This window comes from Sus scrofa, chromosome 1 (assembly GCF_000003025.6).
Source record: "Sus scrofa isolate TJ Tabasco breed Duroc chromosome 1, Sscrofa11.1, whole genome shotgun sequence".
Lineage (NCBI taxonomy): Eukaryota > Metazoa > Chordata > Mammalia > Artiodactyla > Suidae > Sus > Sus scrofa.
In genome coordinates this window covers 43,502,345-43,519,678 of record NC_010443.5, presented here as the reverse complement: position 1 = coordinate 43,519,678, position 17,334 = coordinate 43,502,345, and the positions used below count along the sequence as shown (strand labels likewise).

The following is a 17,334-nucleotide window of genomic DNA, read 5'->3' as shown; positions in this document are numbered from 1 at the left end:
GTAGTGAAAGCAGTACTCAGAGGGAAATTTGTAAATTACAGTTCATATATTAGAAAAGAAGAAAGATTAAAAATCAATAAGTTTCCACCTAAGGAAACCAAAGAAGAACAAATTCAACTCAAAAGCAGGTAGAAGAAAGTATTTAATAAAAAATCAGCAGAAATCAATGAAATTGAAACAAGAAATCAACAGACAAAAATCAATAAAACCAAAAGTTTGTTCATGAAAAAGATCAATAAAACTGATAACCTTCAAAGCAAGCTAAGAAAAAAGAGAGAAAACACAAATTTACATCACTACAGATCACACAAACAGTAAAAATATAACAAAGGAATATTATTAACTACTTGATGCCCACGAACTTCATTCTCTAGATGAAATGCACCAATTTCTGGAAGGACACAATCTGTCAAAACTCACATAAGAAGAAACAGATAATGAATAAGCCTATATGTACTAAAGAAATTGAATCTATAATTAACAACCTTCCAAAGAGAAAGCACCAGGCTCAGATGGGCTTACCAGTGAATTTTATCAAACATTTAGGGAAGAAATTGTACCGGATCTTCATAATCTCTTCCAGAAAACAGAAGCAGAGGGAATACTTACAAACTCATCCCATGAGGCTTAGAAATTCCCTAATGCCAAGACAAGACAAAGACATTGCAAAAAATCTCAGACCAGTATCACTCATAAACATAGATTCCCAATAAAGTATTAACAAACTAAATCTGATAATGTATAAAAAGAATTATTCACCATGACCGATTGGGATTTATCCCAGAGATACAGGCTGGTTCAACATTCAAAAATCAATAAATGTATTCCATCACATCAATAGGCTAAAGAGGAAAGATCATATGGCATATCAATAAATGCAGAAGCACAGTTAATAGTAAGAAACTGAAAGCTTTCCTGTTAACATGAGAAAAAAGGCAAGGATGTCCCTCTCACCACAATGATGGGGAAGAAATAAAACTTTTTTTTTCAGATGATGTGATCACCTATACAAAAAATCTAAGAGAAATGACCCGTCAAAAAAACTTCTGAAATAAGCAACTACAGAAAGGCTGCAGGATACAAGGTTAATATACAAAAGTCAGGTAATATTTCCAAATGGCAGCAATGAACAAGTGGAATTTGAAATTAAAAATATAACTGCCATTTACATTAGCCCACCCCCATAAAATGAAATATTTATAAGTCTAACAAAATATGTACAAGATCTAGCCAAAGATCCTGGATAGATCTACTACAAAAATTTGATCAAATATATCAATCAAAGAAGGATCAAATAAATGAAGAGATACATTCCTTGTTCACAGACAGACGCAATACTTTCATGATGTCACGTTCTTCCCAACTTGGTCTATATTCGATGCAATCTTAATATAAATCCCAGCAAGTTACTTTGTGGGTATGGACAAACCGATTCTAGAGTTTATACGGAAAAACAAAAGCCCCAGAATGGCCAACATAATACTGAAGAACCAACCAAGATGGAGGACTGACAGTGCCTGTCTTTAAGATTTAGCAGTAAAGCTACATTAATCAGGAGTGTGTGGTACTGGGGGAAGAATAAACAAACTGGTCAATCTGAACAGTATGGACAACCCAGATGTAGATCCACACAAATATGGTCAACCAATCTTTCGATAAAGGAGCAAAGGAAGTCCAATGGAGCAAAAACAGTCTTTTCAACAAAGGATGCTGGAACAATTGGACATCCACATGCAAAACAATAAATCCAGACATAATTCACACCCTTCATGAAAATTAACTAAAATGGAACACAGACCTAAACATAAAATGCAAAACTATAAAAATTTATAACACAGGAGAAAACCCAGATGACCCTGTGAATGGCTATAATTTTTACACACACTACAAAAGGCATGTTCCATAAAATAAACAATGGATAAGCTAGACTTCATTAACATTTTCTGCTACACGAGAGACACTATCCAGAGAACAAAAAGACAATTCATAGAAGAAAATATATTCAAAAGACACATCTGATAAAAAAAAAAAAAAACTTGTATCCCAGAGTTCCCGTTGTGGCGCAGTGGTTAACAAATCCGACTAGGAACCATGAGGTTGCAGGTTCGATCCCTGCCCTTGCTTGGTGGGTTAAGGATCTGGCGTTGCCATGAGCTGTGGTGTGGGTCGCAAACATGGCTTGGATCCCATGTTGCTATGGTTCTGGCATAGGCCGGTGGCTTCAACTCTGATTAGAACCCTAGTCTGGGAACCTCCATATGCCATGGGAGTGGCTCAAGAAAAGGCAAAAAGACAAAACAAAACAAAACAAACAAACAAACAAAAACCACACCAAAAAAACTTGTATCCAAAATATACAAAGATTCTTAAAATTCAATAATTAGAAAATAAACCCCACAGTTAAAAATGGGCAAAAGATCTGAACAAACACATCAAAGAAAATATACAGATGGCATATAAGCATATGAAAAGGTGTTCAACATTGTATGTCTTCAGGGAACTGCAAATTAAAACAAAAACGAGTAACACCATCCACCTGTTAGGATGGCCAAAATCCAAAAAAAAGACAATATCAAATGCTGGTGAGGATATGGAACAATGGGGAAATTTCATCCATTGCTAGTGGGGATGCAAAACGGTATAGCCACTTTGGAACACAGTTTGGCAGTTACTTATAAACTTAACATACTCTTACCACATGATCCGTAATAGTGTTCTTTGGTATTTACCTTATGGAAAGGAAAACTTATGCCTACACAAAACCTGCACATGTGTATTATTAGCAGCTTTATTCATACTTGCCAAAATTTGGAAGCAACTACAATTTCTTTAAGTAGGTGAATGGATAAATAAATTGTAGTATTCTTTTTTGAAAAGATAAAACTAGAGGCAGTAAAAAGCTTACTTGTTACCAGGGGTTAAGGGAGAGAGAGGGATGAATAGGCAGAGCATGGAAGATTTTCAGGAAGTTAAATTATTCTGTGTGATATTAAAATGGTCACTATATATTTGTCCAAACTAATAGAACTTGAAATATCAAGTGTGAACAAACCCAAATGTAAATTATGGCTTTTGGGTTATAATGATATGTCAATATGGATTCAAATGTAACAAGCATACCCTGTGATATAAGATATCAACAATGGACGAGGATGTAGGTGTGTGCAGACACAGTATGGAAACCCTCTAAACTTTCTGTTCAATTTTGCTGTGAACCTAAAACTTTGCTGAATTATAAGATTTATTAATTTTACAAAAAAGTTAATACAAGTGCTTTTACTATAATTAACTATACACATTACTAGAAAAACACTGGGAAAATTAGCACTAAAAATAACAGGGTTTATGGAAAAGAATAATTCACTCAAAAACCTATCCAATTTGTTTAAATTTTTAAAACTTTAAAAAATTATTATAGTTGATTTACAATGTTCTGTCAATTTCTGCTGTACAGCAAAAGTGATCCAGTTATACATGTATATATACATTCTTTTTCTCATATTCTATCATGTTCTATCACAATGATTGGATATAGTCTCTGTGCAGGACCTCATCTGCTTATCCATTCTAAGTGTAATAGTTTGCATCTACTAACCCCAAACTCCCAGTCCATCCCACTCTCTCCCCCTCCCCTTTGGCAATCACAAGTCTGCTCTCCATGTCTGTGAGTCTGTTTCTGTTCTGTAGATAGACTCATCTGTGCCATACTTTATATTCCACATATAAGTGATATCATATGGTATTTGTCTTTTTCTTTCTGATGTACTTCACTTAGTATGAGAATCTCTAGTTCCATCCATGTTGCTGCAAATGGCATTATTTTGCTCTTTTTTATGACAAGTATTCCATTGTGTATATGTGCCACATCTTCTTAATCCATTCACCTGTAGATGGACATTTAAGTCGTTTCCATGTCTTGGCTATTGTGAACAGTGCTGCAATGAACACAGGGGTGCATGTATCTCAACTTTTTTTCAAATGAAGCATAGTTGACTTACAATGTTGTGTTAGTTTCAGGTATACAGTAAAGTGATTCATATATATAAATATTCTTTTTCTGATTCTTTTCCCATATAGGTTATTACAGAATATTTAGTAGCTTTCCCTGTGCTATACAGTAAGCCCTTGTTAATTATTTATTTTACACTGGCTTCACTTTATTTCTTTTTCTCTGATTGCTATGGCTACAACTTCCAAAACTGTTAAATAAAAGGGTGACAGTGGATAGCCCTGTCTTGTTCCTGATCTTAGCACAAAATTTTTTAGCTTTTCACCTTTGAGAATGATGTTAACTGTGGGTTTGTCATATTTGAACCTTATTATGTTGAGGTCAGTTTCCCTCTATGCTCACTTTCTGAAGGATTTTTATCAGAAATGGATGTTGGATTTTATCAAAAGCTTTTTCTGCATCTATTAGATGATCATATGGTCTTTATATTCCTCCCTTTGTTAATGTGGTGTATCACACAGATTTGTGGATACTGAAAAATCCTTGCATCCCTGGGATAAATCCCACTTGATCATGGTGTATGATCCTTTTAATACAATGCTGGGTTCAGATTACTAGTTTTTTGTTGAGGATTTTTGCATCTATGTTCACCAGTGTTACTGGTATATAATTTCCTTTCTTTCTCCTTTTTTTTTTTTTTTTTTGCTATCTTTGTCTGATTTTAGTCTCAGGGCTATGGTGGACTGATCCCTTGATCATTATGCAGCATCTGTCTCTGTCACTTGTAACCATTTTTATTATAAAATCTATTTTGTCTGATATGAGTACTGCGACTCCAGCTTTCTTTTGATTTTCATTTGCATGGAATACCTTTTTCCATCTTCTCACTTTCAGTTTGTATGTTTCCCCAGAACTGGAGTGGATCTCTTGTAGACAGCATCTATACAGGTCTTGTTTTTGTATCCTTCAGCCAGTCTCTATCTTTTGTTTGGAGCATTTAATCCATTTACATTTAGGGTAATTATCAATATGTATGCCATTTTCTTAATTGTTTTGGATTTGTTTTTACAAGTCTTTTTCCCCCCTCTTTTGTTCTCTTGTGATTTGATGACCATCTTTAGTGTTGTTTTGGATTGTCTTTTCTTTTTTGTGTGTTTTATCTATTGAAGTTTTTCGGTTTGCAGTTCTCATGAGGTTTTAATATAGCAGTTTATATAAATACAAGGCTAAGCTGCTGGTCTCTTAATTTCAAATTCATTTCCCATATCCTGTGTTTGTACTCTCCTCATAGTTTCTGGTTTTGACATCCTATTTGTGTGTGGATGATTTCCTACTTTTACTATATGTTTGCTTTTTACTGACGAGCTTTCTCATTTGGGCTTTCCTTGTTTCTAGTTGTGGCTCCCATTTTTTTATACTTAGAAAAGTTCCCTTAGCATATTTTGTAAAGCTGGTTTGGTAGTGCTAAATTCTTAGTTTTTGCTCTTATGTAAAGATTTTGATTTCTCTATCAAATCTGAACAAGAGCCTTGCTGAGTAGAATATTTTTCGTTGTAGGTTTTTCCTTTTCATCGTTTTAAATATATTGTGCCACTCCCTTTTGGCCTGCAGTTTCTGCTGAAAACTCAGCTGATAACCTTGTGGTGATATCCTTCTAAGTTATTTGTTGCTTTTAATATTTTTTCTTTGTCTGTCAATTTGATTAATATGTGTCTTGGCATGTTCCTTCTTGGGTTTATCCTGTATGGGACTCTGCATTTCCTAAACTTGAGTGTTTCATTTCCCATGTTAGGGAAGTTTTTGACTATAATCTCTTCAAATATTTTCTCAGGTCCCCCTCTCTTTCTTCTGGGATCCCTAAAATGTGAATGTTAATACATTTAGTGTTGTCCCAGAGTTCCTTCACACTGTCCTTATTTATTTTCATTCATTTTTCTCTATTCTATTCCACAGCAATGATTTCAACCACTCTGTCTTTCAGCTCACTTATTCTTTCTTCTGCCTCAGTTATTATGCTATTGATTCCTTCTAGTGTATTCTTCATTTCAGTTACTGTATTGTTCATCCCTGTGTGTTTGTTTTTTAAATTTTCTAGCTCTTTTTAAAACAATTCATATATCTTCTAGGTTTGTGCCTTCATTCTTATTTTGGATCCTCTTTACTATCATTATTCTAATTCTTTTTCAGGTAGACTGCCTATCTCATCTTCATTTAGTTGCTCTTGTGGGTTGATTTCTTGTTCCTTTGTCTGAGACATATTTCTGTAATCTCATTCTGTCTAATTTTCTGTGTCTGTGATCTCTGTTACATAAGCTGAAGGAATGTAGTCCCCCTTGCTTCTGGTGTCTGTCCCCTGGTAGGTGAGGTTGACCCAGGAACTTGTGCAGGCTTCCTGGTGAAAGGGACAGGTGCTTGCCCTCTGGTGGTAGAGCTGGGTCTTGTTCTTCTTATGTGCAGGGCTTTCTCAAGGATTTGTTTAGAGGTGGCTGTGAGCTCAGTATGTCATCAGGTAGCCTGTCTGCTGATGGGTGTGTCTGTGTTCCTATTCTGCTAGTTGTTTGCCCTGAGGCATTCCAGCACTAGAGCCTGCAGGCTGTTGGATGAGGTCAGGTCTTGGTGCCAAAATGGTGACCTCTGGGAGAGGTCAAGAGTCCCTGGGAATTCTAGAACCAGTGTCTTTTCCCCCAATGTGAGCCACAGCCAGCCCCTGCCTCCGCATGAGAACTTCCAAGACCCAAAGGTAGGTCTAGCCCAGGCTCTGACTGAATTACTACTTTGAGCTGGGTCCCAGTGCACATGGATCCTTTTGTGCACACTCCAAGAGTGGAATCTGTTTCCCCCAGTTCTATGGAGCTCCTGAATTCAAGCTCTGTTGCCCTTCAAAGTTAAATGCTCTGGAATTCCACCTCCCAATGCCAGACCTCAGACTGTCTTAGGTTATTTTTATGTAGGAATGTCCCTGTGCAGCCTGTGTGGATTAATATTTTTTGGTGCGAGGGCTGTTTTAGTATAGATTCTTGACACCTCTCTCCTCAAGTGCTTGCTGGCCATTATCCCTTGATAGGAGGTGTGACTGATGCTCTGGTGACCAGAGTCTGGATACTGAGTGAGGCCTTCTCTGCTCTGTGGCTGTCGCTTCACTGTCCAGAGGCAGGGTCTGCTCCCTCATTGATGGAGTAGAGGCCCCCTCATCTGTTTCTGAACTGTGTTACTAATGTGCAGGGTGAGACAGGTAGGACTGGAGCACTCCCAGTGGGAGAACCACTGAATATTCCTCCATTGGAATTGTTCCCCTTTGAGTGTGCTCTGTTGTATTACCTTTCACCCTATGTGGGGCTCAAAAGGACACTTTTAGCACCTCCCTCAGCCCCACCCCAACTGTGGAAATGCCAGCAATTGGGCCTGGTGTCTCTCAGGTATTGTTTTCACAAGGCTACTGGTGCAGATCCACTGAAGCCAGATCACAGAACAGCAGTGGTCATGCACTTGGATCCACTGTGGCAGCTCAGACTCTGACCTGGCCCAGGCCCCATGTATACATGTCCAAAAGTCCACAGATGCTAAATCCAGACTCATCCAGCTGCGGGAGTACTTGTTGTCTGTTCTAATGTTCCGCATGTACTGTGTTTACAAAGCCAGCAGTAGGGGTATAAATTTGTGGTTCAAACAGCTGTGAGGAAAAGACTTCAGCTCTTCTTCCTTAGTTGCACAGCCCTGGGGCTCAGCTGTGGTTTCAGCCCAACCCTTCATGTAGACAACCTAACAGCATCTACTCCTGAGATTGCTGAAGCACACATGCCTGCCCAAGTGGGAGGGAACAGGGACACATGAGCAGGAGGCAGAAGGGGGCCAGGGTGGCAGCCAGGGTGCTCAGGACCCCTTTGGCAGGAGGGAGTCGAGGTGATAGTTGTAGTCTGTGAGATATTCCAGGTGAAAGGGGTCAGGCAGTGGCCCATGTGCATGGGTACACTGGGCAAGAGGGGCCAGGCAGGGGTCAGAGTGCTTGGGCCCACTCAGGCAGGAGTGTCCCCCTGAGTCTGCAGAGGCAAAGGCTGGCACATGGGAAAAGAGGCTGCAATGGCAGCCCTGCCCCTTGCACGCCACTCCACAATGGCACTTCGTCTCTATGGTGGTCCAGCCCTCCTCCATGAACACTCCCCACTGCACCAGTTCACACTCCTGCCCCCCTCAGGCCATCTCCATGCATCCAGCTACAGCCCTCTCCTCAGTTCTGTGCTCCAAACTCCATAATCCAGCATTCAGCCCCCACTGGCACCAGTGGTTGAGTATCTCAAGCTGGGGTGCATAGGGCTGCAGCACAGACCATCTTTGTAGGTCTCACTCTGTCCTGCCTGTCACAGACCAATTTTTGCTCTCTCATTTAAGCATCTGAAGCTCCATTTGTTTCCCAGTTGATCTCCCCACTGAGGGGGTTTCCCCGGGTATGGGAACCTCTCCTCTCCTCTTCAGCTGTCTCCCAGGGATGCAGGTCCTGTCCCACTTTCTATTTCTTTCCTTTCATCCTACCAGTTATATGGAGATCCTTCTTGTCCTTTCATGTGTTTGAGGTTTCTGCTAGCGTTCAGTAGGTGTTCTGTGAAAACTGTTCCATTTGTAGACATATTCTTGATGCATTTGTGGGAAGAGATAAGCTCCATGTCCTCATACTCCACCATCTTGGAAATTCCCCACTTACACCCTTGCCATTTATCCTCTTTCTTCATCTACTGAAAAAAAAATTATCTTATATATAATAAGATATAAAAAGGAATACAAGAAACCCTTGTATTCCTTTTTATTAATTGCACTTATCTTTCAAATAAATGTCTCAACAATATTTAATTTCACACATCATTTTGAGTTCTTCTGACATTTTAGCAGCCCCATTTTCCATATCCTCCCAGATATTTCTATCTGTCCTTGCAGACTGACTAGAGAGCCCTCTACTGGCCTGATGCTGTGTCAAAAAACATTTTCTTCAGCTTGCATCTATACATTACTTTTATATGCTTTTGGTACTTTAATAATGTATAATTCAAGTAAAACCTTATTCAGAATAATAAAGTTATAAGGAGAAACTGCATGGTTCTACTAAAATACCATTATCAAAGTAAATTATATTTTTAAGTAGTATAGAAATACCATTTTCAAATGACTGTACACTATTGATACCAAAGCTTTGCTATCATGTGACAGAACTTATATATGGAGCCACATAGTAACAAGGTATTTGTTTTATATATTAGTAACTGAAGTATAATAAATAAGTGGTAATCTCTATGTTAAATGACTCTGCTTCAAATAAGTCTTAAATAGTTATTGGTCTTTAATATTTTCTGATCTTGGGAGTTCCCATCGTGTCTCAGCAGAAACGAACCTGACTAGTATCCATGAGGAGGTAGGTTTGATCCCTGGCCTTGCTCAGTGGTTTGGGATCTGACATTGCTGGAGCTATGGTGTGGGTTACAGACATAGCTTGAATCCCGAGTTGCTGTGGCATAGGCCACTTGACCCTAGCCTGAGGAGAGTTCCCATACCCAGGGAAACCCCCTCAGTGGGGAGATCATCTGGGAAATAAAGGAGCTTCGGATGCTTAAAGGAGAGAGCAAAAATTGGTCTGTGACAGGCAGAACAGAGTGAGACCTACAAAGATGGTCTGTGCTGCAGCCTATGCATTACTCTTAGGAGAAATATATATTAAAACCATATGGAGAAAATAAGAAAATCTCAAACCAACAACCTAACTTTACAAAATAAGGAACTAGAAAAAAAAGAACAAACTAAACCCAAAGCTGTCAGAAGGAAGGGAAAAAATAAAGACTAGAGCAGAGATAAATGAAATAGAGAACAGAAAACAGTAGAGAAAATTAATGAAACCTGAAAGCTGGTATGGTGAAAAGAATAAAATTAGCAAATATCAGGTAGATGAACTAAACAAAAAGAAGACTCAAATTACTAAAATCAGAAATTAAAGTGGAGATAATAACTATCAATCCATTGAAAAAAAGGATTATAAGAGAGTAGTATGAACAACTAACAGTCATGTCAATAAACTGGATAAACTAGATGAAATGGAAAAGTTCCTAATAATCTACCACAGTAAATCATGAAAGAAACAGCAAATCTGAGTAGAGAGCTTATCATAGAGTAAAGAGATGGATCCAAATTAAAAAAACTCCAGTCAAGAAGAGACCTACCCTCAACCTGAGTACTTCACTGGTGAATTCTACCAAACATTAAAGAAGAACTAACACCTACCTCTCTCAAACTTCTCCAAACACTAGAAGAGGAGGGGAACATTTCCTAACTCATTCTGAGGCCAGCATATTCAGATACTAAAGACAAAAGACACTACAAGAAAACTTATAGACCAACAGATCAACACATAGCTTTTGACACTGTTTTAAAAATATTCATTGAAATATTAGCAAACTGAATTTATAGCAGTGTACTAAAAGGATTATTTATTCTCCATGAGTAAGTGGGATTATTCCGGGATGCGAGGATGGCTTAACTAAAAAAATCAATGTAAACACCACAAAAACAGAAGGAAAAAAAAAATCATTTCAATTGAAGACTCAAAAAAAGGCGTATAAAAAAACTCAACATGCTTTTATGAATAAAAACACTCAAAAAGCTAAACAGAAGGAAACTACTCAACATAACAAAAGGTACAAGGAAAAAACCCATAGCAAACATATTCAGTGATGAAAGTCTGAGACCATTTCCTCCAGATTAAGAAAAAGGATTCCCACCTCTATCACTTCTATCAACAGAGTACTGGGGGTTCTACCTACAGCAATTTGGCAAGAAAAAAAAATTAAAAGCATCCAAATTGAAAAGGAAGATGTAAGATTATTACTGTTTGCAATTGATCTTATGTGTAGAAACCCTAAAATTCCACACACACACACACTCAAACTGTTAAGATAATGAATGGATTCAGCAATGTATCAGGATACAAAGTCAATATACAAAATTTAGATGCACTTCTATACACTAAATAATGAATGATGTGATGAGGTAAATTATGAAAACAATTTTATTTACCATAGTATTAAAAAGAATAAAATATTTAGGATGTAACTTACCCAAGAAGTGTAAGAACTATACAGTGAAAAGTACAGAACATTATTGAAGAAAACTGGAGATGACACAAACATATGGAAATATATCCTATTTCATGGACTGAAAAACTGAACATTTAAGATGTCAATACCCAATTGACTACAGATTTAAATGCAATCCCTACCAAAATCCTAATAATATTTTTGCATAAATAGAAAAACCCATACTAAATTCATATAGAATCTAAAGGCTTCAAATAACAAATGATCTTAAAAAGGAGGACAAGGCTAGAAGACACACACTATGTGACTCAAAACTTAATACAAAGCTACATAATCAAAACTGTGTGGTCTGGCATAAAGAGATATACAGACCAATTGAATAGAATACAGAGCCCAGAAATAAATTCTCACTTATATGGTCAAATGACTTTTTTTTTTTTTTTTTTTTTTGTCTTTTCTAGGCACACCCACAGCATATGGAGGTTCCCAGGCTAGGGTGTATTTGGAGCTGTAGCCACAGCCAATACCAGAGCCACAGCAACAGGGGATCCAAGCCGCGTATGCAACCTACACCACAGCTACAGCAACCAGATCCTCAACCCACCAAGCGAGGCCAGGGATCAAACCTGCAACCTCATGTTCCTAGTTGGATTCATTAACCACTAGCCATGATGGGAACTCCTGGTCAAATGATATTTGACAAAGTATAAAGACCATCAATGGCGAAAAGACAGTCTTTTCAAAAAACTAATCGGTGAAAATTGATATTCCTATGCAAAAGAATGAAGTTGGACCTCTGCTTAAGTGGATCTAAGAACTAAGACCTAAATGTAAGCCCTAAAACTATAAAACTCTTAAAAGAAAATGACAAAAGCTTCATGGCATTGGCTTTGACAATGATTTCTTGGATATGAACAAAGACATAGCAACACAAGAAAAATTATACAAATTGGACTTAATGAAAAATTTAAATCTTGTCCATAAAAAGAAAATATCAACAGAGAAAGAAGGCAACATAGAATGAGAAAAAATATTTGCAAATCATATATCTGGCAAAATAATATCCAGAATACATAGAGAATTCTATAAACTCAATAAAGAACAAAAGCTCCATTCAAAAATGCTCAAAGATGCAGACATTTCTCAAGGAAATATACAAATAGGCAATAAGCACATGAAGATGTTCAACATCATTAGTCATTAGGAAAACTCTGATGAAAATGACAGTGAGATACCACATCGTATCATTAAGATAGCTACTATCAAAAAACAGAAATAACAAGTGTTGAAACAATGTGGAAAAACTTGAGCACTTGTACCCTGTTGTGGAATGCAAATTATATCGCACTGTGGGTAAACAATGCGGTACTTCATCAAAAGTAAAAAACAGAATTATCACATGATCAGCAATTCCATTTCTGGGTATATACTCAAAAGAACTGAAAGCAGGTCTCAAGGAGATATGTGCATACCCATGTTCAAAGAAATAATATGAAAATGTTCATAACAGCATTATTCATTATAGCCAAAATGTGGAAGCAACCCAAGCGTCCACTAAAAGATGAGTGGAAAAGCAAAATGTGGTATACATACAATATAATACTATTCAGCCTTAAAAAGGCAGGAAATTCTGACACATGCGACAACATGGATACATCCTGAGGATATTATGCTAAGTGAAACATGCCAGTAACAAAAAAGACAAATATGTATAAATCCACTTAATATAGATACCTGGAGTAATAAAAATTATAGAGACAGAAAGTTACTGGAAGTTGTCAGGGGTCAGGGATTTGAATGGGTAGTTACTATTTAACGGTATAGAGTTTCACCTGTGTAAGACTATACAATAATAGTCTCAAACTGGAAATAATCCAAATTTTGACAAATAGAGACAGGTTGAATAAATTATGCTGTATCCATAAAATGGGAAATCAAGCACCTGTAAAAGCAAAGGAAAGGGATGCTGCCTATATGATGATATGAAAATAACCACTGTATTTTATGTAACTGTCTATAATATAAGAAAAAAGGCAAGGTTAAAATATTGTACATATTTTGATACTTTCTGTGATGGTAAGGGGATTGTACTGATAGTGATATGTATCAACTCAGGAAGGCTATGCTAGAAACTGATAACAGGAGTTCCTGTTTGTGTGTGGGAAAGGATGTGAACTGGACAGATGCAAAACAGCACTTGACATCTCTAAATACATAAATGAACCATGTGAACGATTATTAATTCAAAAACATTCTAATTACAAGCTAATTATACGAATAAAACAAACTAAATCCTCTGTAATCTTACCTGCAAACCAGTCACATAAGAATCCTCACAATTACATAATGTCCTAACATGGCATGTTGTGCTCGTAATTCATTATCCCTTACTTCATGCAGGTGGTAATTGTTGCTTCTGCCTCAAAAATAAATTGAGGTCACATTACAAAAAATATACTTTTAGGTCACAGTTAACAAAAACTTTCAGTATTCTAATTGGCATAAGAGTTAATGTATAACCAATCTTAAAATTCATGAAAGGGGATTTTTAAAAACTACAGTACCATAAGATACGTAACACAGAAAAAGTTATACTGCAGAGTTCTTTTATACTTTATAGAACATCATCTTTGTAGAATACACTCTTCTTAAAGACTGTAATGGAATCATGATTTGCTTTCTTTCTTTTTGTTGCCTAATAAATATTATCCTCAGTCTGGAATGCCTTAAACTTTAAAATCATTATTTCCATTAATTCAAATTCTGTCCAAAACTTAATACCAATTAAAGCTTCTAAGAATCTCATTTTCAGGAGTAAAAGGTATTTTTGTAATTATCATCTAGCCATTTGCTATTCTATCCTACATCTTGTCTACAACATCCAAGGTAGGTTGCATGGTCTACACATAAACATCATCAATGGTGGAGAACTCACTGTGTGGCAGATTTGCATCTTTAGATAGCTCCGACATTTCTTTCTTTCTTTCTTTTTAAAATGGCCACACCTGTAGCATATGGAAGTTCCCAGCCAAGGGACTGAATCTGAGCTGCAGCTGTGACTATGCCGCAGATGTGCAGAATCCTTTAACCCACTCTGCTGTGCCAGGGATCAAACCTGTACCTCCACAGTGACCCAAGCTGCTACAGTTGGATTCTTAACCCATCACAGCCAGAACTCCCTGATGTTTCATTTTACTACTTTTTTTCTCTTTAGGGACACACCCACAGCATGTGGAAGTTCCTAGGCAAGGGGTAGAATCAGTTGTAGCTGACAGCTAAGCCACAGCCACAGCAATGCAGGATCTGACCACATCTGCAATCTACACCACAGCTCATGGCAACACTGGATCCTTAACCCACTGAGCAAGGCCAGGGATCGAACCCTCATTGTCATGGATGCTAATCAATTCATTTCCATTCCACAACAGGAACTCCCTGACATTTCACTTTCAAAAACCTTGTATTGGAGTTCCCGTCATGGTGCAGTGGTTAACAAATCTGACTAGGAACCATGAGGCTGTGGGTTTGAATCTCTGGCCTCGCTGAGTGGTTAAGGATCCGGTGTTGCCGTGAGCTGTGGTGTAGGTCGGCGGCTACAACTCCAATTAGAAACCCTAGCCTGGGAACCTCCCTATGCCACAGAAGCAGCCCTAGAAAAAAAGGCAAAAAGACAAAAATAAAAATAAATAACCTCGTATTGAAACCAAACACCTAAAGCTCAATTATTTCCTCAGCAGCTCACAGCTTACTTTGATCAAGTTATTTAACTTTTGTGAATATGTGTCCTTATACATTTGAAACTACTACGTGCCAGGCCAATAAGCTAAGAACTTTATATGTATTACCACTTATCTTCAAAAATTCAATAACAGTCCTCATAGTAAGATTATTAGAGGAGAGCTTTTAAGGAATAATAAGGATATATGTGGGTAAACGAATAGCTCAATGTTTTCCAAATCACTTACAAAATTACTTTTGGAGCAAAGTTAGACTATATCAGAGTTTCTATTCTATTCAGAGCTGTTTTGTTTTTTAGATATGCCATTCTTCAAGAAAATCCACATAGAAAATATCAGATAAGAAACATATAACTTAGGAAAGATCAGTCACACGGTACTTTTTTTTTTTTTTTTTTTTATAAGGGCTGCACATGTGACATATGGAAGTTCCTGTGCTAGGGGTCGAGATGGAGCTGCATCTGTGACCTACACCACAGCTCATGGCAATGCCAGATCCTTAACCCACTGAGCTAGGCCAAGGATAGAACCCGCATCCTCATGAATACTACTTGGGTTCATTACCACTGAGCCACAACGGGAACTCCCACATGGTATTGCACAAATAAGGTAAAGCTTTACAAAAAAAACCCAAAAACAAAAAAAACAAAACATAAACTTCTTCTTCCTGCCAAAATGGAGTAACAGGAACCAGTTTTGCCCTTTCACCTAACACAATCACAAAATAGAACAAAATATAGGTAGTAAATACTCAAGATGCTGGACAAAAGCAATTAGTAACAGTGACTTCTAAGAGGTGGACAACAATTATGAGTCTATGAATGTTAGAGATTACTGCTTTTATCCTCTACACAGGGAAAATAACACTTCTGAGTTGAAAAGACATAGCTGGGAATCTGGAGAATCAAGACTGTACAGTGAAGCTACCTTGGCGTATTCAGTTTAGTACTAATTAATGAATGCATGAAGGAGCCATTTAAAGTGTGTGTATGTGCGTGTGTGTGGGTGGGGAATATATCAGCCAGAAAGATTAGAAGGAACAGTGCATGAGGCTCATGTGAGACCTGGAATTGTGCCTGTTCCCAAATGCCAGAGTGGAAAACTTTATCATTTTTATAAGGCATCATTTAGCAGCAACTTTCAACTGAGGGTGATTTTGGGCCAGAACAAAGCTTTGGAATACAGAAATATGTAACATTCAAAACAAGCTAAAATCATAATGCCGGAATCTGATCCAAAATAACTAGGCATGCAAAGAAGCAGGAAAATATAACCCATAATAAGAAGGAAAAACTAATCCACTGAAAGTGAGCTAGAAACTGATACAGATGACAAAATATAGTGAAGGACCCTAAATCAATTATTATACCTGTTTTCACGTGTTCAAGAAACTAGATGAAAGATATGTTAAGTAGAGTCACAGAAGGAAATGTTACCCAGAATGGGATTAGGTCAGATTAGAATTTGCAGAAGAAAAGATTAGTGAATTTAAAACATATCAATAGAAAAGATCCAAAAGAAACAGAAAAAAAAAAAAAAAGATAAACGAATGGAAAAAACTCACAAACCAACCAACCTTGGAGAATCAGTGAGCTGTGAGACTTCTTTAAAGGGTTAAATATATGTGTAATTAGAATCCCCAACGAAAGGAGAATGGAGAGGGGCATAAAAAAGTATCTGTAGAAACTGGCCAAATTTTTCCAAATCTGATGAGAACTATACACCCACAGATCCAAGAGGACCAAGAACCCCAAGCACAAGTAACATGAAGCAAACTAAACCAAGGAACATCTTAACCAAATGGCTTAAAATCAGCAATAAAGAGAAAAATCTTAAAAGTAGTCAGAGAAAAGATAAATGCATCCAGGGAGACAAAGGTAAAGAGGACAATAGATTTTTCATATGAATATGCAAAAAAGATGAGTGAAGAACTTTAAAATTTTCTAATTAAAAAGCCAGCAATCTTGAATTTTTTACCCACAGTAAGTTAAAACAAAATAAAAGAAACTGACAACTATATTTACCTAAGGAAAATATCAAAGACAGAGGAAAAACAGACTTTTCTGGAAACTTAAAAGCTGAAAAATTCATCACCAGTAGACTTCGACTTAAAGATATGATAAAGGAACACTTCAACAAAAGAAAGAGATACCAGAGAGCACCATAAGTGATAAATGTATGGGAAATTCATGAGTTTTTAAATTATTATTTAAAATCTCTTTAAAAGACAATAGACCAAGTAAAGCAAAAAAATAAATAAAAAAAATTTTAAAAAAGGATAAATGGGGTTTTATAATGTTTGTAGAAATAAAATTCATGTATGACAAAACAGTTCATAGGCTGGGAGAAGGAAACAGAAGTATATTTTTTTTTCTTTCTTTTTCCTTTTTTTTTTTTTTTTTAATGGCACACCTGGGTACATGGAGTTCCCAGGCGAGGGTTGAATCAGAGCTGTGGCTGCCAGCCTGCACCACAGCCACAGCAACAGGGATTCTGAGCCGCATCTGTGACCCACACCACAGCCGGCGGCTATGTTGGAACCTTAACTGAGTGAGGCCAGGGATCAAACCCATATCCT

At 37.2% G+C, this 17,334-nt stretch overlaps 1 protein-coding gene across 1 annotated transcript in view; it reads right to left on the bottom strand.

The window, feature by feature from the left end:
- CEP85L (centrosomal protein 85 like) overlaps window positions 1–17,334 on the bottom strand; it is a 172,206-nt gene that overhangs the window by 45,157 nt on the left and 109,715 nt on the right. The window contains 3 exon segments of the mRNA XM_003121248.5: window positions 13,328–13,362; window positions 13,365–13,423; window positions 13,425–13,439. Coding sequence (XP_003121296.3) covers window positions 13,328–13,362; window positions 13,365–13,423; window positions 13,425–13,439 — 109 coding nt within the window.